Below are 23,946 nucleotides of genomic sequence, written 5' to 3'. Positions count from 1 at the left end.
GTCCACTAAGATGGTTGAACAAGAGGCATAATCGAGGGTTAAATAGCACTTTTTGAGCACTTATCAATTGGTCAGATTCTGGATGGCACAAACTATCCAATTTGGGCCAAGATAATGAAGTTTTTCTTGATAAGTAGAGAATTAGTGTGGGACATTATCACTGGCACATTTCTTGAACCCCTTGATGACAAGCAAACTGATTATGTCAAAAATAAGACTAAGTGGGAGAGGAACAGTGCTCGGATTATTACGTGGATTAACAACTCTGTTCACAAGACCATTCAAATATAGTTGTCTAAGTTTGATGCTGCTAAGGAATGTTGGGATCATTTGCACACGATTTTCAGTAAGTCAAGTTATGCTAAAGAGTTTAAACTAGAGATTGACATCGTGGCTTACACATCGGAAGACCGAAGTATTCAGCAGTTCTATCACAAAATGACAGCAATTTGGGATCAACTCGACATGATAGACTCGCCTGAGTTGTTAGCTTTCAAGCCTTATGTCGATAAAAGGAAGTGGCAGAAGCTCTTCCAGTTTTTTCTTGCTCTTCGAGATGAATTCAAATCGATTAGGGGCTCTATTTTACATAGGAGTCTTGGGAGTCCTTTACATGATCTTGACACTATTATAAGTGAATTACTAGCTGAGGAGGAAAGACTGAAAACTCAAGCTGGTTAGTTGTCTACTCCGCTAACTCCGACAGTTTTTGCAACTCCTCATCGTCAATTTAGTAATTCTCGCCATTGGAAGCCTCGTAGACCTCAACCTAGTGATGAGTGTCGATATTGTCATGAACCGGGGCATTGGGCCATTAATTGTCCTAAACTTGGAAGGGGTGTCCAAATCTCTCAACACCAACGTAATCCACCCATTTCGAATCCGGCGCTTCAATTGTTGTCTCGCTCTCAAGTCTCAGCCTACTACTTCAGCATCAGATAATGAAGTCACAGCTTTGACTTCACAGTTGCAGGTAATGCAACAACTTTTGGACAAGCATGTTGCAAGATCATGTTGTTGTTTTTGTCGAATTACATGCTCTTTCATAGTCTTCTCTATTCAATATGTGTATTGTGAATATTTCCTTACTTATACACCAAATTATCGATAATCTGTATCCCAATCCTGTTAAATTTTTAGATGTGTAATTCACAGTTTGGCATTCCCCTCTCAATGTATCAGAAATCACTTATTTTGATTACTGCTTTATTTATGTTGGATGAACAACTCTTTTTTACTGGTAATGGGCCTGGAAGAGATGGGCTTTGGGCCCGTTCTTATAACGACATGTCAGTAACCTAACTTATATATAGTATAGTGTTTTTCATTTTCTATCGACTTGTCTTTTAAAGTTTTAATACAAGCTTCAAAAGTATCACCTTTGCTGAACAATGGCAGTGATCCACATAGATGGATATAGGGGGATGCGTGTGGGGGTCGTACAAGACCTCCCCGATATTAGAAAAGCTCTACTACCACATAACTAATTTTCAAATTTTTCGAGAATATAATCAACAAGTATGAAAAAAAGACTGATAAAAAATATTCTAATAAACCAATTTTTTTTTATTTCTCTTTTTGCCCTTACAAAATTATCATTTATCATTTATTTTGAGTCCAAAACCATTAAAGAGTGACAAATGTGAGACAAATGTGTCTTTAAATGTTTGATGGGTTAATGAGACTAAAACAAATAGCCGAAAGCCTAAAGCCCAACCAGTCAGTTTGTATAATTCTAATCACGTATAACAAACCTGTAAGCTCTCCCTACTTTTTTTCACTCACAATTCTTAAACAAGCGTCAGACCTCAGCCCAAAACAAAAAACAAAAAACAAATTTAGAAAGGACTTGTGGTGTTGTTTGTTGCACGCTTGTTCTAATTATTTGTAAAACTCGTTATCATTATCAATAAAATTTTCACTTAAAAAAAAATGATAATTTTTTACTTTCAATGTTAATTTTTTATAGTTTTTTCTATATTATAGTAGGATTACATAGTCTTATAACATTATAATAAGTTAATAATTTGTTAAATTGTTATAGACTATATATATATATATATAGTCTTTATCTAAAAAGTAGCTACTTAAGTTAACTTAAAAATTAAGTACGTAAGTAAAATTTCACCTAAAAAATGAATTTAACCCTAATATTTTGTGGTTATGAAGCACTCATCATAAAGATTATCTCTACAAAATTTCAATGCATTTGGAAACCTTTAACATAGATAAAAATTGTTGTTATATCATTTAAAAATATATATAATGGTCCAGAAATGTCAAGTTTTGTAATCATTTTTTGTCAATGTTAGAGGTTTCCAAATGAGCTGAAATTTTGTGGAGATGATCTTAATGTTAAATATATCATATCCACAAAAAATTAGTGTTGAATTAATAGTTAAGTATATATATATAGTAGTATCAATTAATGGTTTAAGTGATTAATTAGTTAACTTCATCAGTCCCGCACTCTAGTTTTGTGAATTGAAATAAATACATAATTTTGTTGATCTTTATTGTTTAGACCTTATAAAAAAAATAAAATAAAATAAAATAAAAATAAAAATTGCGTACTTTTGTTTTTTGGGGGTGGAGTGGGGTGTACACATAATCTCGCATTCCCTGGCTTAGAATCTTGGCTCCGTCCCTACAGTGACCTACAACAATTGTATGGATTCGTTGCCAGCTGACGTTTTGCCTCTCATTGAGTACATTGGAACCGAATATACGTCTTATCCAGTGAGTGATTTTGCAATAATTGCTATGTTAAATTGTTATGTTCATCGTTTCCTTAGTGTTGCTATTAGAGTGAGACCATGTAATATTTTGGATTATTCCCTACGTTTGATGCTTCGTAAGTGCTTTAATTTAATGATTTTTTGTTTCTTTTATGCAAATGTAGTTATGTTTGTGTTGGTTATGATATTTGTTTTTTTTTTTATGCACATAGAACGAGCAGGTTATCGAAGAGCTAATAGAATGCGACTTAATCCATTGCTATTTTTTTTTTTTTTTTTTTCATTTTGGTTTTCACAATCGATTTTTCCCCAATGTTAATTTAGATAATTTTAGTGAGGAACATTATGCAGTCTGGGTCCCAACAGGTTCTTGTAAACTAATTCTTGGTACAATTGATGGTGAAGCTATCCAGCTTGGTTCTTCTCAAATGTTTAGGCTTTACGAGTATTGTACCGATTGCACTAGGTGTCCTGTAATTTGGGAAATGGAGGTATTCACTCTCGAAAGGGGGCAAATTCTCTATCTTGTCTTGCCTGGAAACCACCCCCACATGGTACGTTCTTATTTTCTTACTACTAGTTATTGTGATATTTTATTATAGAGGATAAATAATTTGTTATAGTTGTTTTTATTGGTATTTGTTTTGGTAAAATGTAGGATAGGATTATGTTTTGGTAAAGTTTGTAGGTGTACGTATCACCTAATATTTACTATCACCTTGGTAATTGTCAAAAAACAAAAAACAAAAAAAGAACCATTTGAGTTAATATGCTCAATATTTAGTCGATGTGCATCCATTTATAAAATTACACGTGTATTATTTGTAATAGAAAATAGATTTTGAAATGTAGGCAAAGAATTTAAGGAATGGATGGTTGACAAGGTTATCTTAATAAATAGTACAAAAAAAGATTACAAAAGTTGGTCACACAAAAGTGAGTATCCTTAGCTATATATATACATCTAGGCCAGGCAAGCCCTATATAGTAGAAAGACATAACTACCCTAACATATCCTAATACCCCCCCCCCCCCCCTACTCATAGTAGGAGTAAGTAACACGAACAAATACCTACGACCAGGGATGTCCCTGAGTTTTCAATGGCCCTGTGCAAACAACAAAATGTGACCCTCTTCCAGTCTTCCATCAATACAAAATGGATCATCGAAATATTGCTCTTCTCGCATTTTTAGCTGCAAAATCATCAATGAAGCTTTCAAAGTTAATTTTCTCTAAAAATTCATTTTCAATAGATATTAACGCTAGCTCATTTAGTCTTTTTTGTGACATAGTAGATCTAAGATATGATTTCAATCATTTTAATTTTGAAAAATTTCTTTCTGCAGACGCGACAATAACGAGAACAGTCAACAAAATTCTATAAGCTATGCTTACTTGAAGAAGAATCAAAAGTTAGGTGAATAAGTAATTGAGATTGATAAAAGTGAAAACTAATATAAATCTACAATTGTAAAGAAATAAATTTTGAGAACGAGAGGATACTAGATGATCAGAAGGTAAAGTAAGGGTTTTTTTTTTTTTTTTACTCTTTCTTTTGTATTTGAGGGGCGACTCAAGTAACAATTAGTTGGAGTGATTTTCCAAAAGAAAATGTTATTAATTAGGGAGAGAGATATCTAGTCGTTGAGAAGATATCCTCATTTATTATATTTCTTATTTATTTATTTATTTTACAAAAATAATTAATGAGGAAAGAGAATATGAGAAGATATTTCGATTGTTTATTGTGAAATTTCCGGTTTTTTGGGCTTTTGGTTGGTTTGGGATTTTGATTTGCCAAATAGGCATTTTCACCTAAACATATTTTTTGGGGCCTTGCATATTCGGGGCCCTGTGCGGTCGCCCACATGGCACCTGCTCAGGGCCGGGCCTGCCTACAACCACGAATCACCACACGAACACGAACCTACACCCACAACCACGAACTACCATGACCATGAAAACACTACAAAGAAAAAAGGCACCAAAACACAATAAACCAAACTATTCAAGGTTGATCCTAGTCCGCTTCCATAAAATAGGAACTAGGGGCAGAAGAACCAGTGGGCACAGAAACAAATGGTGATCAACGTAAACATTTGACATGAAAATATGTAGGAATAGATGGGATGCATATCATTACGAATTGTGAATACTATTTGAGTATTTGTACGGTTGTACCCACGACACATGATGATATATCATCTCAACTAAATCATTCCCATCACCACCGTTTCTCAACTGAAATATGAAAAAGTTATAGAGTATAGACTTAGAAGGTGAAGGGATAAAAAAAACACCGGACTCATCAAGGAAGAGAAGTAAACAACATTTTAAACAGTAAGTGGGTTCTATTTATATTAGTAGATGATCAGGGCTAAGATTAGGGTCTAATCTCAATCGTTGGAATAGACTAGCCAATTAGTCCGCCTGCGGCCGGACTTGCTACATTGATAGTTCACGATGAATTGTTTTTACTTTTATCAAACTATTAACAACTACAATACAGTATTACCTACCGTTATCTGCCATTGGCAGAGTATTGATTGACAGCAAATGTAAATGAATCTTTAGCCTTTTCAATAGATTAGCTAATAAATTGATTATCGGAGAGTGAGAGTGATTAAGGTTTTAATGGAGACAACAAAGGGTTTACAAATGCTAGTATAAACCATGACCACTAAAACGATCATTTCACATGATTTCCGACATCAGTGCGTATAATTAGTTTCAATAAGTAATGAAAAATAACATTTGAAATCATTTGGATCATAGATAAATGCATTTTAAGATTTTAATTCAATGCAACGAAATACAGATATATAAACCGTGAGAGTCAAATATAGAGTGGGGTGAGTGCTATAGTGAATAGTTGATGTATAGCTGTACAGGTTCGTTTGTGTTCATTATAGACTAAACAGTAAAGCTAAAAAAAAAATTCGTGTACAAAGCTATTGAGATAGAGTGCAGAGACAAAAGTCACAAAAGAACGCCTAAGAAAAGGCTAATATCATTTACATATATAGAGTAAGTAAAGTTAGAGCCACTGAAGTTCCTTTTGTCTGGCAAGTTATTTGTTGAAGTATTCAGTTGTAGGTAATCACAAAATGTCACAGTTGTCAGAGCAAGAAGAGATTTGTATGAATGATTACATTAAAGATAATTGAAGAGGTTCCATTTGTAGATAGTTCTTGCATTTATACTGTCTTCTTGGAAAACTCAATGTTAAGGTATACACATCAAAATTATTCACAATCAAAGCATTGAAATGGAGAATTGCATTAACTTATGTATTTGATACAAAGAGCTCATTGAAGAGTCAAATAAGTCCAAAACTATATATAGCAGTGTTTTTATCTGACACATATAGATTGAAAATTAAACCAAACAAAACCAATTCAACTGATGCAAAAAATAGGAATACCGGTACATAACTTGAGTCATAACAAATTTCACGACAAACATTTAACATTTTGTATCAACTCCACGTTTTATGATCTAAGTTGGCATTGGATACAAAAACTGAATTGATATACTTGGAACGAAGCTCTCCAATCAAGATAGGAAGGTAGCTCCATTCTTAGTAGCAAGTTGAGTGTGTTCTTGACATGACCAACAAAATGTGTCCTAGCTTTGGCATATGGAGCATCTCTTGCTGCAAAGAGAAAAGCAGGCAATCTATGAGTTCATGTGAACGGAAAAAAAAACAAAAAAATGCATGGTCCCGTACTTGTACATCTCAATTAGCCTCTGAATTATGCATGCTCTTACTTGCTATCTTTCGTGAACTTAGAATATTCTGCTTCCGCTTCCACCAACATACAAAGCCAATAACAATTAGCAAAAGCGCAAAAAACACTCCGAATGCGATGCCTCTCTTAGCACAGTGGAAAGATGTGGACCACATATAGGTAGTCCAAGTATACCACAAAGACCTGCATTAGTAGTAAAGGTATATATGCCCACAATAAGTATTCTTATTTGCAAATCATTTAATTCAGAGTTAATTATAGGCTTTTAAAGAGTCAATGTAGCATACTTTAAGCTAGCTGTATGAAGAAGTCTTCCTCCAAGCACAGCTGGGACTCTTCCAGATAATAACTTGCTATTGATTTCCTGCACCAAACTAAACCAGATGTCATTACAAAAAAAAACCCCCTAAATCCAAAAACAATAAACTCAATCAAAACCCCAATTTATCACCAATAAAAAATACCCATTGTTCATAGGTTGATTAGTGTGTAATACGTTTAATTTCACATCACTGTTTTAAATAGTTGATGTAGCTAAAAGACAATTTTGTTCATAGTTTGAGTAGGGTGCAATACGTTCAATTTCAATTGAAAAGGTGAAAACCTTACGTTGAAGAATCGGTTTTGTTCAAAGAGAAGATGCATGGTTGGGGCGGTTGTTAGACCTAGGGGTATATATGGTATTCTGGTTTTAAGCTACTTAATGCCCCCTTGTCCAAGGTCAGTACCATAAACACATTATTAAATCGTTGTTTTTCCCCTGACGTAATATCTTAGCTAACGGGAAAAAACCCTCAACATAGAGAGCTTTCCAGCGTTAAACAATAGTTTTAATATTTCTTATATCTAAACTTACCAATTACTATCTAATTTTCAGTAACCAAGCATGCTCCTAACTATAAAGTAAACTAAACCAAAGCTCAAACTACAACAACCTAGAAACAATTGAAAAAATAAAAGAAAATGAGAAGCTTACTCTTTGAGGTATTGTCCATTACTCCTTTTTTATGCCCGTTCATGAACTTTATAATTAGTAAAAAGAAGAAGAAGAAGAATACCTCAAAGTGCACTCCTTGTCCAGAAACAGGTGAAGTTATAATAACCATAGTTCCATTAGGCATCTTCACTTTCACCTTGCAAACTTTGTCTTCATTCTCACCCAAGTATTATGCACTTGGTCTTTTTCTTTTCTCTGCCATTTTCAAACTTTGAGGAATAAACTTGAAAACCAAAACAAAAGGAAGCGAAGAATGAATCAGAATCTCCTTTTTAAAATAATAATAACACGTTTCTTTTGGAATAATGTGAGGGGTTTGATAAACAGTTAAGAGTGAGCGGGGAAAGTATTTGGGAAAAGGAAAAGCGTCTCTAAGAAGGAACCTTCAGTGGCACGTCAGCCCACATTTTATATTTCATGACTAAAAATCAAATATAAAGTTAACTCAAGTGAATCTAAAATTAAGACATATTTACAACCTCGTACTAATATAAAACACCAAGACAGGGTGGTTGTTTATCTATAAATGTAACTTTTACATTTAAAGATCGAAATGCATTGTTAAAGGTATAGTTAAGAGACCTAACAACCCAGCTAAAGAAGAAAAAAAACATATAACAATAATAGATATAGCAAACACTACTACAAAAAAGTGCATAGATAGCATAGGAAAAACGCTATGAATTTTACTTCATAGCATTTACAAAACGCTATCTATGGCCATGCTATGCTTTTTAAGATAGCGTTGGTGTCTAAAGCGCTATCAAATTAATAGCGTTTTTAGAAAAAACGCTATCAAAATGATAGCGTTTTTTATAGCATTTGTTAAGAATGTAATAGATTCCTTAGCGTTTCTACCTCAAAATGATAGCATTTCTTTCATGCTATTAAACTTCTATAGCGTTTGGAAAATGCTATTGTTTTTATTAATATAAAATCAAAAAATTCAAATGCATATTAAAATTATTAAATTAGTGAATGAAAAAGGAATTGAATCCAAATGGATTTGAACCATCAACCTCTCAATTATTTGAGCGCTCTTCCATTTCGAGCTTATGGATCCATTGTATTTCAACCTCCTAATTTGCCATTTTAAGATCGAAACACTGTGTTTCTATGATTTATTCCCAATATAGACTAATCTAACACATAATGTTAAAGCATTAGAGCTTGAACCAAAAAAAATGAAAAAAACAAGATAATTCAAATGTATTACTAACAACACTCATACCCCATTTTGAGCTCTTTCATATCCATACGACTGGCTGCAAGTACATACAACTAAGGGCAGCACCTTAAAGAAAAATTATACACCTGAACCAGTGCAAGTGAAGTACGCCAACATGGGCTATAAGGAGAAAAGAAATTTACCATAACTTTTCTTCTGTTGTTCTTTCTTCTTTTTCTGTATACATCCTTATTCGATTCTAAAACATTATCAATAAACTCCTGAAAAATTATCATAAACTATTAAAATGAAATATGATAACTAACCTCTGCATAAAACCTTCCAGCTGACCAACAGCTGCAGCATGTTCTTCTTCTCTAAACTGAACATACACATTGCCCACCTATACCAACTGAAGAAGCAAATTTTCATTATTACGTGGGTTCCTAATTGATACATTTTACGTGGATTCAACAAGATATATAAAATTCTAAGACTACATCTTGGTTCATTCAAAATTTGACATATATTATACCAAATTATTCAAGGCTTTTATCCCTAGTGTACTCAACATCCTAACAAGCCTACAATTAATAAACTGTGTATATGAATATATTAGAGTAACTACTTACCTTCCCTTTGTACACCCATTCCAAGCAAGTTGCTCGACACAAGTGAAGATTGTGTGTATCACTTGTTCGCTTGTTACAAACCATATTCCAGAAAACATAACTTCTCGCACGTCTAAATACAATGAAACTTGGTGCATTAGAAAACAGACACATTGAACTATCTTTTCTACATATGTAGAGGATACCTAAATTTGACTCTAACTATGTCTAAATTTAACTCAAAATCAGTCCAGTACACTGAAAATTCAGTTGGAACAGTCCACCTTTCGATACATGTAACTCCCAGCTCAAAAATCCAAATACCATGAAATTAGAGCCGTAAGAAAGTAGATACAGAGCACTAACTTTACTGCCAAGATCACTAAAACACAAATCTAACTCTAACTACTACAAAATCGAGCGTGAATCAGGCCGGCGCAGTTTTCCTGGTAGAGGATAGAATGCCATCTTTGGACATGCATAACTCCTTACTCGGATATCCAAATACTATGAAACTGGAACCCTTACAAAATAGATTAAGAGAACTAACTTTTCATCCTAGGTCACTATATCCTAAAACCCACTCTAACTAAGACAAATTATAGCGCAAAGTCAGACTGCAGCACAAGTCTTGTATATTTTCAGTTTTGTAGCATACCTCAATTCAATGTCAAACTTTTGGGAGATAGAGAACACTGATTTAACGGTGATTCTAACTGAAATGAATCAATAATAACTTGCAATCTAGATTATATAACTTACCAGATTACAAAGTGAAAGATAATATTAATCAAGCTTTTGTACATTCTTACCTTTGGCTCGGTTCCTTATTGTCTTACCTTTTGAAACAAGTTCAAGTATTTAACTTGGATCCTACCTTCTCTTCTATAACCTAAGGAAAAACCAATTTTCTGTGTTCTCCCAAGAGAAATGACTTGAACCCATTTCAATTAAGGCACCACCAATGCCTCTTTTGTCAGTTGCACAACAAGGCCTACTAGTCAATCAACAAAAGTCCTCAAGAAGAAAAGGACGACGAGAAGATCAAACTCTAGAACTCGAGATTTCCCCAATCTGTAACCCAATGAAGAAGAAAAGAGAGAAGGTAGGAAACAAAATGAATGGTAAGTATAGTAGTTACGCAAATAAGAAAAGTCAGACTTACATTTCTATTGGGTTTTGACAAGAAACAAGTGACATGAATGTGTTTGTAGATCGTAACCCTCCACCACTAAATTCTATTAAGTCACCATCTTTCACCTGCAACATTAACAAGATCAATTAGTGTTCATTGAAGAAACTATGTCTCGTCATAGCTAGCTATAGTCTAAAAGAACAACTACCAAAGCACGCCAGGGTTCACTAGCCACACTATTAACTCCAAAGATCACAGGAACGAAAACAAAAATAGGCATAAAAATGTAAACCTTAAAGTGAACTGCGGAAAATATTTCAATGCTATGTCCAAAAGCTATGTCCATAGGAGTTAGTAAGACTACGCCAATCAGGTCCACCATTCTTTAATGTTAGACACATGAAAGCAACCAGTATGCATGAAGTGTTGATTAAATGAAAAGATAATTGAAAACTCCCCACATATCAGTTGACAATTATTCCTTTCCATCCAAGAAAGTGACACATTATTTTATCTTATTCTTTTCATAGGAGACTTCATATAATAAACATATAATCAGTAGTCCTTGTATTCATTCATGTACTACGGATAAAGTGAACCTAGCACTAAAGTGAACCTAGCACTGTGAGGAACACAATCAAATGAAACACTTCATCTAACTTAAATGAAGGATAAAAGCCATGTTAGTGACATGCATACCTATGTATCAGTCAGAAATCAATTAGTTTTAAATGGTCCAAGACCACTGATTAATTGCAATGGACATCTACAAAATGCTATAGACAAAGTATACATTACAGGAATTAGCATCTCACATGGCAAGCAGATAAATAGAAAAAGAAAATGACAGTTCATTGATACATGCCAACTCCCTATACTAAAAACTCAATGGAAGACTGTAACAACTACTTGCCTTATTAGATTATTGAAGGCAGAAATTGTAAATCTAAACTTCAAGTTTTTCTTGGCACTTCAAGCAATAAAACCCAAACAGCAACCATATGTTAATAAGACAAACTCCACAGCAATCTAAATTCAGGAATGCCCGAGTCTTGAAACTGCCGACCTATGTAATTAGTGACCACTAAGGAAATAACAGTTGCTTTTAAACTTTCATTACCAAACAAATTTGAGCACCTCCAAATAACTATAGTCGATTTGTATAAACCTTAACAACATTTTAACGAATTAAGAATTGGGAAACAATAGGTAATGAACCCTAAAAAGACACTTAGACACCTAAATCAGAACCCAAATAGGCAAAGAACCGCCAACTGAATGAAACTCAACATTAACCCCAAAGAAAAAAGAGATTTAAAAAATTATAATACTAAAAGGATGGATGACGATGAAGCACCTGTATTTGAAGTCGATCTTCAACGTGAAGAAAGTTCTACTTGAGTGGCTTCGCTCCTCTAATGACCCACTTTGGAACGTGTTTTGTTCGATTAAGAGATGAAAATGAGATCTGACAGAAAATTTTAAGCTTTCCAAGAACTTGCAAATCAACCAAAAAATCAGTAACAACAGAAAACCCAAACACAAAAACTGAAAATTGGAGTGATATAATCGAAAATTCTGATCTAAATTAAACCCTAAGTATGAAAAATATGAGAGAATACAAAAAACAAAGATGAGAAGATCAACCCTAGAACCCGAGATTTCCAACCCATAACCAACAATGCAAATAAGAAAGAGATAACGTTTGTGACACATTATACAAGTAATGGTGTTGCAAAGTATTATTTTTCCACAGGAGCTTATGTGCACATCATAGAATCACATGTAACATTGAGTCTCCCACACCACCACCACCACCACCACCACCACTGAAAGTCATGAAACACACAAGGTTACCCTAACTTACTGCTGAGACTTTTAAGTCCTTAGGATAAATTTTTTAATAACACCAGTAGATCAACACAACAAAACCAACAAGAAGAAAGTTTGTAACACCTTAAACCTAGATCTGAAACACTAAATAATTGCAAACCCAACGAAAACAAAGCATTGTAAAGGGAATAAATACAGTAGAATCCGGGAAAACTATTTGCCATGAATTTTATTTTATGAAAAGGGGTAAAAGTTATCTGTTAAATTATTGACTGAGTGAGAGAGAGACGTGAATAAATTTCCAAAATGTTTCATTGATTTAGAAACAACCAGCTTTTTTCTCCTTGTAGAATTTCCTTTTATGGTGGGAAAAATATTATTATTATCACATATCACTAGGCAACGACTCAAACATATCAATCAACTTTCCCTTTTATTATCGCATATTAGTAAATACCACATTTTCGAAAATTGCATTCATTCTTAATTTCACCCTTGTTTACTCTTACTATTCAACCAGGTCAACGTCATTGTCTATTCTACAATGAGTTACTGTATAAATTAAACTTGACCCGATTGTGTTTGGAAACTAAAGCTACCAAAGCACCAAGCTCTAATTCTATGTTCAACATTTCAACTATTATATATATAGCAATGATAAACAATACATACCGCTCCGATATGATGCTTAGCTAGAGATGAGCCACCAGTTTCCTCAAGCCCAAGCCAAGCTATCGGATCAATCTCCAAATACCTGAAAACCAATAAATCCTAAAACTCAGACATTTCGATATCAACGAAATTTGTGTGTGTGAGAGAGAGAGGACCTGAAAACGGGGCGAAGCAAGCTAGAAGATTCATGAACCCAAAGTTGAGGATCTTCTAAAACTGAGAGAAGAAACGAAATTGATACCAAACATATCAAAAATTCCACTTTGGTAAATAAAAAATTCATTTTTTACTTAAAAGGATCAAACTCTCACCTTTAAAGATTCATTTTTTACTTTTTTTGTTTTCGTTAATGTAAAGATCAAACTCTCACCTTTAAAGAGATTGAAGAAAGAGAGAGGGCATAAGCTAATTCATGTAGCATATCAAAAACGGCATTGCGGCTAGGTCTACAAAGCTCCTCCTTTGTTTCTGTTTCTACGAGAGATTTACTTTATTTCTTTTTTGAGTTATTATTATATATACCTATTTGGTTGGGTCATACGTGTTCCAACTTAACGTCCCGGTCTTCCCACGTGTGAAAAAAGGATTGCGTTTGTAGGATTTATCGACAACACTCACGAAAGAAACGCAATTTGAGCTGGGAACCATTCAATAAAAACCATAGCCAAACACTTACAAACGCGATCTTATTTTTTTTTATAGCGCTTTTTTACATAAACTATTAAACAAAAGCTATCTATGTGCCTTTTTCTAATAGTAATATGTCGTCGTCGGATATATATGAGTTGATCTCCCAGCCAATCAAAAGGAATGAGATCATTAAACTAAGCTAATCAAGTTAGCTCATCACATCCATGAAGGAGATAAGTCTTGCTGCCCATCAGGTAAAGTGAGTCCTTCATATACTTCAATTATGAAATAAATTAATCCCATGTATGTATGTAATAAAAGAAGGAACAAGCACCCCTTATCGACCTTTTATTCAAAGTTAACCAGCCACTACATATAACTAACTAGCTCGCTCAAGAAATGAAAAACTTCCTGTTCAGAATTTCCATCTGGTCTCCCCCTTTCATCTCTATCTAAAACCAAGAATTATAAAACAAGTAAAAGGTGGTGGCATACATGGCATACACAACTAAGAGGTGGCATGCATGCATTAAAGTTACAAAAGAATAGGTGTATGTTCTCTGATCAAAAGAGTTAGTGGGCTCAAGTCCACCTCCTGATAGTAACATGCCAAAGCCGACTAGCTATCATAAGGTTACGGCGCATCTAATCTTATGTAATTAAGCAGCATCAAATATGAAAACAACTTAACATCATACACTTGGCTATTCCAACAATATGAAAGTAATATATCCGATACACATGTGAGAGAAAGTTATATATATCTACAAGACCTTTTAAAAATCACCGCTTAAATTCTAAAATAAATTAGCTATCGTTAAAAAAATAAAATTACTACAATATCCCTAATCATATGTAAAAAATTAGAGAAATGTCCTTAGCTAACTTCTAGATTATTACACAAGCAATTAGCCTACCATTGAAACTTCCACATCTTAATCAACTTACTAACGAATCTAAAGCTTTAAATGACTTTCTTATATCAACTTAAACTACAAGAATGGATTAGAAACCTAAATACAAAACAAGCATATATAGCTCCCAACATGCAAACCTTCTAAGCATACAGTAAAAAAATAAACACACAACATGCAAAATATTTAAGCATCAACAAATTACATATTTGAGTATAGCGTCTGTTTTGAAGTTAAAACAATCAAACATTCTTAGTAGTGACACACTCAACTTCTAACACGATCATTTCATTGCGTCTTTCAAACTAAGAGAGTAATCCACTGATATTGTTAAATATTTCATATTATTAGTACATATAGTTGGTGAAATTACTTAATATGTACACAGGAAATCATGACAAGCAGATGGTACTACACTGCATTGTCAGCTTTGGCAACCAACGAGTAGCAATTCAAGTTTCCAACACTTAGTTGTACATGACCGGCCATGATGATAATTAGCAACACTAGAGGGCAATGTAAATGATAATGCATGAAGAAAACGAATTACAGGTAACCAAACATGACACTCGTCTATCTCAATGTCATTGTGCCTTTGCCAACTTAAACATCTAAACCAATGCCCAGTACTAAGGCCCATCATGCTCATGACCAACCACTCTCATAAGTTTCCCCTTTTTTGCTTCTTATACCAACATTAGATTCCTACAACAAAGTATACATGTGGTCTGGTTTGAGGTCCAACATACCAATCGTGCATCAAGTACAAATTCCCGCCATCTTATTACAGCTTTAATATTTATGTCCACTCTAGGATTAGGTACAAATTAGATATTATTATTGATACAAACAACTGAAGGACTATTATAGTCTGAAAGTAAAAGAAGAATTTAAGTCCAGAGTTTGACACTGAATAGTTTATATTCAATAATAGACAAAATTCACCTCACAGTTGTTGGTACCATAATCCACTCACATAGATTAAGTACTATATAGGTAGAGGAAGTAAATATATTCACTGGCAAACACACAAGTTCAGTCTAACTTAGAAGATGGATTATACACGAGCGCAGACATATAATAATTGACCTGAGAAGCACAATAATTGGTACAACCAGACACTAGCAAAAAATACACGCCAACTGAATTGAATAGATTCAAAATTTTAGCACGGTTTTAATTTGATGAAGAGACCAGAGAAAGAGAACAAAGGTTTTGCAATAAAAAAAGAAAAAAACAATTGAAGTAAAATTGCAATAAAGATAAAATAACTGAGACATAAATGGAACTGAAAACTTACTTGCAGAATATGATTATAACCCAGAAAAGGCGATGCCTTCACTGCAAAACATTCAAAGAACCTTCGAAAAATTCAAAAGAATTGACTTTTCTGGTTAAAAATAAAGAAAGGAAAGATTTTTTATGGGTCGATGATGGTAAATATGGTGGTGGGATGATTGGAGGTGGTAGCGCGGTTTCGGACGTGGTGGTGAGGTGATTGGAGGTGGTGGAAAGAGGGTTTGGATTAGAGAGAAAATGGTGGTGGCGGTTTTCTCTGCGGGTGTTTTCTGAAATTTGGAAAGAGGGAAAATAGAAAAAAAGAACGCGGGCTTGAATTTGGGATTTTCCTCCGTTGAAGTCAAACATTGACCTGCCTGCAATAGCAAAGGTACAAAAACGCAATCAATTTTATAGCTCTTTTCCACCCAACGCAATTGTAATTGTCCCAGGCTAAAAAAACTCATTGCACTAAATCAGCAAACGCTATCTCTAAAAATTTCATAGCATTTTTTTATAAGTGCTATATATTGAATAAATGCTATCTATGTGCATTTTTGTAGTAGTGAAATTTCAAGAGATCTAGGTTGGAAAATTTTCTCAACTAATTTCTGGATATCCAACAGTGAAACTATTCAGTGTCACCTTACTAATAATAATATAATCTAATTAAATTCAAAACAAATTTGGAATAGATAAATAAATTTGAAACACACTCACACACATTGTGAATATAACCACACTCACACTTTACAAACATAGTCAATCGAGCGACATGAATTAAGAATGAATAATCATATATTATATTATACAAACACCAACTATATGACTGCTTCTATGGTTCTTATTAAATGCCGATCGAAATAGTTAACTAAAATGATAGGATACCTTGAATTGGAAAGAAGAGATACATGTCTTTTATTTCCACATCCAATTCACATTAAAAAAAAAACAATTACCCTAACATTAGAGTGGCTTTGAAATCGAAGAAAGTTTAAATTGGGATTTTTTATTCGACGAATATTGAAACGAGACATATTTAGTTCGACTAAATACTTATGGATGAATTCACATTACAATTTGAATCGACTATATTAGATTAGTTATTAGATTTTTAATTTTGATGAACTTCATTTCGTTTTCAGCAATTCATAGAATAATTAATTGGGAAAAAAAATATATGACTGTACCAACTACAAGAAAAGACCTCATGATAGTCAATATGGGTATGCTCTGAAGAAAAAAGTGATGGAATTTTGAGCAACAACAATGGTACTCAAATTAATCAATCATCACAAAAATTGAGCAACAACAATGGTACCCAAATCTCTGTCAATAGATAAAATGTTCAAATGTCCAAATCCTGAATTTCAATTGAGTTGATTTTGCAAATTCGAACATAGATCAAAGCAACGATTCTGCTATCTGGTCCGATCCTCTCCCTAAAAGAATTGGACTAACAAAGGTAACTAAAACTAAAACACATTGTATAAATTTGTGAAGCTTTCTGTGCGCTCATGAAAATACGATGGATGTGTGACTAAGTCAGACTTGATATAACTTGAGTACACAATCGATTTGCCTTCAATTATTTGTGTCCTCTGGACTAAATTTTCAATGAGAACGTACTCTAATTCACTGAAAGCTAGGGGAGTGCAATCGCTCCTTTAGTAGTGAGGATCACAGCTACAATGGATGGATGCCGGTTTGCATAGAATCTACACAACCAGGGTTTAAATCCATATTACATACAACATCGTCATTTATCATGAGAATTATTGCTCGATGTATTACTATTTCATTATCAAAGAGTGAAAGACATAATTATTTAAGTGACAAAATCATACCTTTAATCTTTTTCTGGCATTTTTCATATCATTATATTCTTTTTCTATTCTTCTTCTTGAGAGAGATTTTGAGAGAGAGAGATTTGAAATATGTTGATCAACAAATAAGTAACTTTAGTTTTGTGGAATGCTAAGAAGTAATATTGAACAAATAAAGATGAGACAAAAAATTTGGGGGAAAAGTCGGGAGTTTTGTTTTGTTTTCTGTTTTTATTTTTGATTGGTTTTAATAGTGAGAACGGCGAATAATTGAAATTGGGAAAAGAGGCGTAGATTTACTTTTTTTCTGCCAAATTATTGGAAAAGCTGAGGTGTCCTACTAAGAGAAAAAAGGGGGCTGACGTGGGTGACTGGGAGCATTCTCAACTACTCAGTATTAATGGTCTTTGATATATAAATGATTAGGATTAAGAGTCATATTAGGAAATGGGCTTTGGCTTTGCTTTTGGGCTTTATCCGGGTTATGAAATTGCTACAACTGGACTTGGGCCTAGAATTTTAGAGATACTCATCAAGTCTAACTACTAAGTTTGGTGTTTGTGCCTTTGTGGCATGCCTCAGATAAACATTTTCATGTTTTTACGCTGAAAAAATAATAAGGCTAACCAGTGTTAACTTCATCAAAGCTCCTTCCTATGTCTTCTCAGATACATTCAATTTCAAATTCCGGTTCGATTCGATCTTTGGACAGAAAAGTATGAAATGTTGCTATTGTCTTGTCAATATCCCTGTTATTAGTTAGACTATACTTTTGGGACATCATGGAGCCAAAGAGAGAATAATTCTGCAGGAACATTAGAACAAGTATGAATGGAACATTTTATTGGTAGAATGGTGGTCAAAAAATTGTCTCATTCAATCGTGACGAAGAAAAGTTTAGAGTTACTCGTTGTCCCAAAAGATTTAAAGGCCCTGTTTGATTGATGCCAGTAGAGATACTACCGTCCCAAAAATTATCTCACGCAATCCATCTTTGCATCTTTAGAATGCCTACTACTTTAAAAGAGTAGATTATCTGCCTCATAACTAGTATCAAGTAATTCAAAGTGGGAGTTATAACAATTTATTAAATCCCATGCTCATATAGGGAAACTCGTACTCGGTTATCATCTGAATCAGAAAGAAAGGAATGATGATAATGCACCATAGTCTGCTGTAAAAATCTGGTAGTGAGTTTTGAACATTTTAAGGGTAATAATGTGGGTAAGAATGTGACGCATTGAAAGTTAATGTTTACAACGAGCTGGGAATCGTGCTTATATGTCTTCCATTGCAAGTTTATCTGTATATATTTCGACACCAATTTTTTGAGGGACCTCGTACAGATCAAGTAAGCTATCAAACAACATATTTTTACACATATTTTTTGAGGGACCTCGTACAGATCAAGTAAGCTATCAAACAACATATTTTTACACATAGGTGCCGGCGAAAATATTAAATTGTACAGTATAATATGTTGTAAAGTTTCCATTGCCAAGTTTTACTGTATATATTTTGTTACAAATCAAAATGAATCTTCGAAATCTGGTTACCTGTCATAAGTTTGAACACCACTACAAAAGATAATGAGGGGAAGGTTATCAAATTTATGGCACGAGTTAAACGACCCTTCCCCTGTTTTATATCAGTAAGGTTGGATACCAAAAAAACCAAAATTTTATTAGAACATGACATTTTTTGGGCCAAACATTTCAGCGTGTTAGATCACATTAACAGTACATCTTCGACGCCTGGGCAACCTGCAAAAGTTTTTAAAAAAATAACAAGCTTCTAGACAAGTAGAAAATAAATTACGTAGAAAAATAAAATGATACATTTGTCAACTGACAATTTATACCTAGAAGCCAAAGAGAAAATATCGTTCATCTTCTTTATAATTATTTACAGAAAGGAAAATACAGTAAAAGAAAACAATGATAATGACAACAACAGTGGCAGAAATAGTTATTTTTGTTCATAGTGAGGGATGTGATACAGTTTATGGCTATGCCCTGAAACTCACAACTTCTGCAACTAATGTCGGTGCGGTCCACATAATAGAATACGAATTAATCCCCTCTGAAATGCGACTCACTATAAACTTAAAATAACCTCTCCTTGAATAAGACCAGCTCAGGTTAGTGAATCTCGTTCCCAGTTCACAACCACTCATCATATATGGTCCTAAACACTCAGCATGATCCACTAAAATTTTAGCAACGCCTGTAAATTCCCCGACTGGATAACGACCGCGGCTTAATCGAGTGTACTCCTGGGTTTTTGGTATGGTTTGTGATAAACCAGTGGAGTCAATATGATATGGAATGCTAGGGTCAGGGTATTGTTGGTTGAGATAAGTTCAGGGTAGGTATATTTTTAATCCTGGCATAGTAAATATGCCTCGTTATCTTAAAATACAGAGACAAGATGGGAATATAAAATCATTTAAAGCATATATTCCTTGTTCAATTTTTTCAGGTAAGATTCTCACCAAGGGTGGCAATGTATATAAGTATAACATAGAAACTTACATTGCATGTCCAGCCCTAAGCTCGAGTATGCTCATCAGCTCATCCACAGAATTCCCAATCATTTTCAGCTGACAAACGAACCAGTGACCATTCTGTACAATTGAAAATTATGTGAGCTAAGTCCTATTGTACATACACAAAACTGAAAAGTAAAATACTTTATTACCTTGGGATTCTCTGGTGGAGAACAAAGTTGGTATTCCGTGATGCTATATCTGTTTCTACAACCTTCGCAAAACTCAAATCTTTGTTTCACACCAACTTTGACATCCTTTAAATAAATGTCTTCCTTCTCACTACTACAAATCCACCGTGCTAAAACTTTAGATGATTGGAGTTCAAAAGGGGAACGGGTAAAGAAATACCAAGCTTGGGAAACTCCTAGTGGAAAAAGAAGAAAAACATTAGTGTTATACTGTCATGTGCAGTGGCGGAGCCACATTGGCATGACCTGGGGCACGTACCCCAGGTAAACTCTTGAACTTTGTCTATACCTTTATGCATAACTCTGTGAGTTTCTGTCGTCATGAATATATAGCTTAAGGTTGTAAGACTCATAGTTACTCGGCTAGGAGGCTAGGATCATATTGGTAAAGTTCCCAAAGATTCAGAGCAGTAGATTGATGGCTATTCCTACTTTTGTCTTATTTTGATATTTAACAATAAAAACAACTTAGTAGAGTGTATTACCTGGCCTAGTTCGATAATATTTTTAGTGAATGTTGCTCCTTGTTCATAAGGTAAGTCCTTAAGGCTTAACTTAAAGACGAACTTGATAAAGTTCAGTATATATCATGTGACATTCCATATTATAAACACACATCATTTTAAGAAAGATGGTACCCATAATTAACTAAGAAACTTACAATTTAGTGCCTATCAATCAAATATCACCATGTAGTCTGATTATTGTGCACAGTTTCTCGTTTGGCTCGGCGAGCCGTGAAAACAAAGGGTAGCTTGTTTTCATTATGACATTGATGAGTGGACATAAACTCATTTCACAAGTTTTAAGAACGAACTACACTTACAACTTCCCCAAAGATAGGAAATTTATGTCTCCAAAACTTATGTAAATATGATCACTACAAAAACAAGAAAGCTTATATAAAAAAACCCTGCGAGATCTTGAGGATGTATGTTGTAGACATTGTCGACCTCCTCAATGACGCAGTAATCCATCGGTTCATCCAACACCTTATTCCTCAGATAGTAATCGACCAACATTCCCTCTGATGGGGTGAAGGAATACCCAAACCCAAGTAGTGTTTTCATTTGTTGCTGCATGCAGATTTAAATACCATCCAAATTAGGCCTTAAATAAACAATGGTCTCATGCCTGGTTAAAAAAATAAAAACTTACATGTGTCATCACAGCTTTTCGCTTGCGAGCTTCTACGAATCGTTCATGGTAATGATTAAATGCTCTTGCATATTCTTCGTCCTCGGTATATTCATCATCTGTATCCAAAAGTAAGAAGTGCTTCTCAGGCACTAGTGTTCCCTTGTTCAGTAGTTGCTCTTCTTCTTCTGTATTTCTCTCGTCATTCTCCTCGCTACATGCATGCATGCATACATACAATCAATAAAAAATTAATAAAAAAAAAGATATTGAACTAACACAAATGAATCTCACGTACTCTACTACTCTTTATCCCCTCGGTCTCTTCATCCTTGAAAGTCAAGTCCACAATAGAACGACTATATTTGAGAATATCAGCTTGTGTAAGCTCCTTCTTCTCTCTATTCCTCTTCACCATTTTTTTATTAACCAACTCTTGCAATTGAATATAATAATCCAATAATACCTGACACGAATGAAAATGAGACCAAACCTAAATTTCTCTTTTATGTGAGCCACTTCCAAAAGGTGGACCATTTTGGTTTAAAGGCCCACCCAGATGGCTCGTAATTCTTATGAATGAATTAACAAGCAGAATAATCATTTACCGTCCTATAGGGTGACCCGGGCCTGCACACACAGAGTCTACGAATAAACAAAGCAGAGTCTGTCTAATGTGGAATCTGAGTGTCCATGGATTTTTTTTTTTTTATTTGGTTTGTCAATATGATTTGGGGGGATGCAAAGGTCAGAGTATTGTTGCTTGAGATTAGTTTTGGTTAGGGATACTGTTTTTGCCATGACTTAAGCAGATATGTATTGTTTTCATTATGAGACCATGCGTATATGTTTAATCATTCAAATAAAATGTTCTTTATACAATTTTATCATGTAGGAGTTTCTGCAAAATTGTCAATGTACATGTAAATGTAAAACATGGAAACTTACATTGTAGCCATTGTAGCAAGTTGAAGCACTAAGCTCGATTATGCTCATCCACGGAATTCCTATCTATCTAGAGACCATTCACTAAATAAATTAACAAAAAATACATAAATCCCTATGATATGTAATTATCATTCTAGGCAATGGGGATAGAGAACTTTCCCCTCTTGAGGAGTGAACAATTCCATTGCCCAAATAATGGGGGACCTCTTTATATTGAGATATATCATAGTCGTAGAGATAGTATTTCTAATAACTTCCTATGGGTACATGTAAAAGGACAAATTCAAGCGAAAAAAATAATACTATCAAATTTTGACCAACATTAGGAGATCTATTTTGATTATGGGGTGAACAAAAAATAGCGTCCTTCATCAAGAAATTGGTTGTCACAAACGCACGAACTTTCTCTTTACCATCTCATCTCTTACATTATCTTTCCACTATAATCTTTTTTGGTTAGAAATCATCAAAAATACTCTCAATTCTTCATTTTATTCTCTCACCAACCAATCTCTAGTCCCAAAACAACTAATAAAACCATTTCGGTCTCTACCACTCTTACACTTTTGCTACCCTAATAATCAGTGACTAGGTCAACGTTAGGATTAAGATTAAATTCTTTATCTCCACCTTTAAAACTGACATGAAATCTAAAACTTATAGGATTATATATATCTCGATATCCGTTGAAATGTTGAAATATCGAGAATGTAAGTCGATACTTTTCACTTCGAGTATAGATTCCAACCCGATATTTACACTCTATGCCGACTTCCTAATATTTAAGAACAATCTTCATTCTCACTTAGCAAAAAAAAAAAATAGCTACAAAAAAAAATATTTGAAAGAAGAAGCATAATTATTCGCCGGTCTCAAATGTCTGATTTTATCTCAAGTCTGATTTTATCTCTCTCCCTCTTTATAAGATTAATTTACTAGTGTTAATTATTGTTTATTATTATTGATGAAGCTTATGTTTTGTTTTTGTTTTTGTTTTTGTTTTTGTTTTTGTTTTTTTATGAGGCTTATGTTGCAAAAGGAAAACTTATTAATTTAGCTTATTTTTATATATCACATGCACTTACATCATATAAAATGTGATTACTAAAATCAATACCTTGCCCCACTTGGAGAGTAAACACTTGCATTGCCCAAATAACAGAGTACCGGCCTCTTCATATTGAGATCATAATCATGCAATTGATACTTTTGATAACTTCCTATCGGTAGATAAGTGTCATTCAATCACCTCTGATACACTAATTTTCGACCACCATTAGGAATCCAGATGGCAACATTTCGCCTATAAATGTCACTATAGTTGATATTCCCCATGTACCTAGGATTGTACATGAAGTGGAAGAAAATGTACAATGGCGTGGTCTGTATTCGAGGAACATAATGCAAACCAGCACACTCTAAATGCAACACAACACAAAACAAAATGAGATAACAATTATACAAATATTAGATACAATATTATAAATTGTTAAGATTAAATAGTCACTTACAGAATAATTCAAGTGGACGATAATCAAGAATCAACGGTTTAACCGAACAACGGCTG

General features: G+C 33.9%; 1 protein-coding gene across 1 annotated transcript; it reads right to left on the bottom strand.

Moving 5' to 3' along the window:
* Window positions 1-5,984: 5,984 nt before the first annotated feature.
* LOC147499384 (uncharacterized) lies at window positions 5,985-7,756 on the bottom strand. The gene is made up of 4 exons (XM_086559130.1): window positions 7,550-7,756; window positions 6,779-6,855; window positions 6,511-6,674; window positions 5,985-6,394 (listed from the first exon to the last, which is right to left on the bottom strand). The coding sequence occupies exons 1-4, from the start codon at window positions 7,610-7,612 to the stop codon at window positions 6,231-6,233; spliced, it is 468 nt and encodes a 155-aa protein (XP_086415256.1). The 5' UTR covers window positions 7,613-7,756; the 3' UTR covers window positions 5,985-6,230.
* Between the last annotated feature and the right edge of the window lie 16,190 nt (window positions 7,757-23,946).

The sequence above is a fragment of the Coptis chinensis genome, chromosome 5, assembly GCF_015680905.1.
Source record: "Coptis chinensis isolate HL-2020 chromosome 5, ASM1568090v1, whole genome shotgun sequence".
In the NCBI taxonomy this organism is placed as follows: Eukaryota; Viridiplantae; Streptophyta; class Magnoliopsida; order Ranunculales; family Ranunculaceae; genus Coptis; species Coptis chinensis.
Note: the sequence above shows the minus strand (reverse complement) of the source record. Positions and strands in the feature narration are given on the sequence as shown.

Coding starts and splice junctions, on each gene's coding strand:
- LOC147499384 (XM_086559130.1), bottom strand. CDS start 7,612: ATGCCTAATGGAACTATGGTTATTATAACTTCACCTGTTTCTGGACAA. Junction 6,675..6,778: donor CTTCATACAGCTAGCTTAAA/GTATGCTACATT, acceptor CTACTAATGCAG/GTCTTTGTGGTATACTTGGA. Junction 6,395..6,510: donor AAGTTCACGAAAGATAGCAA/GTAAGAGCATGC, acceptor TTCTCTTTGCAG/CAAGAGATGCTCCATATGCC.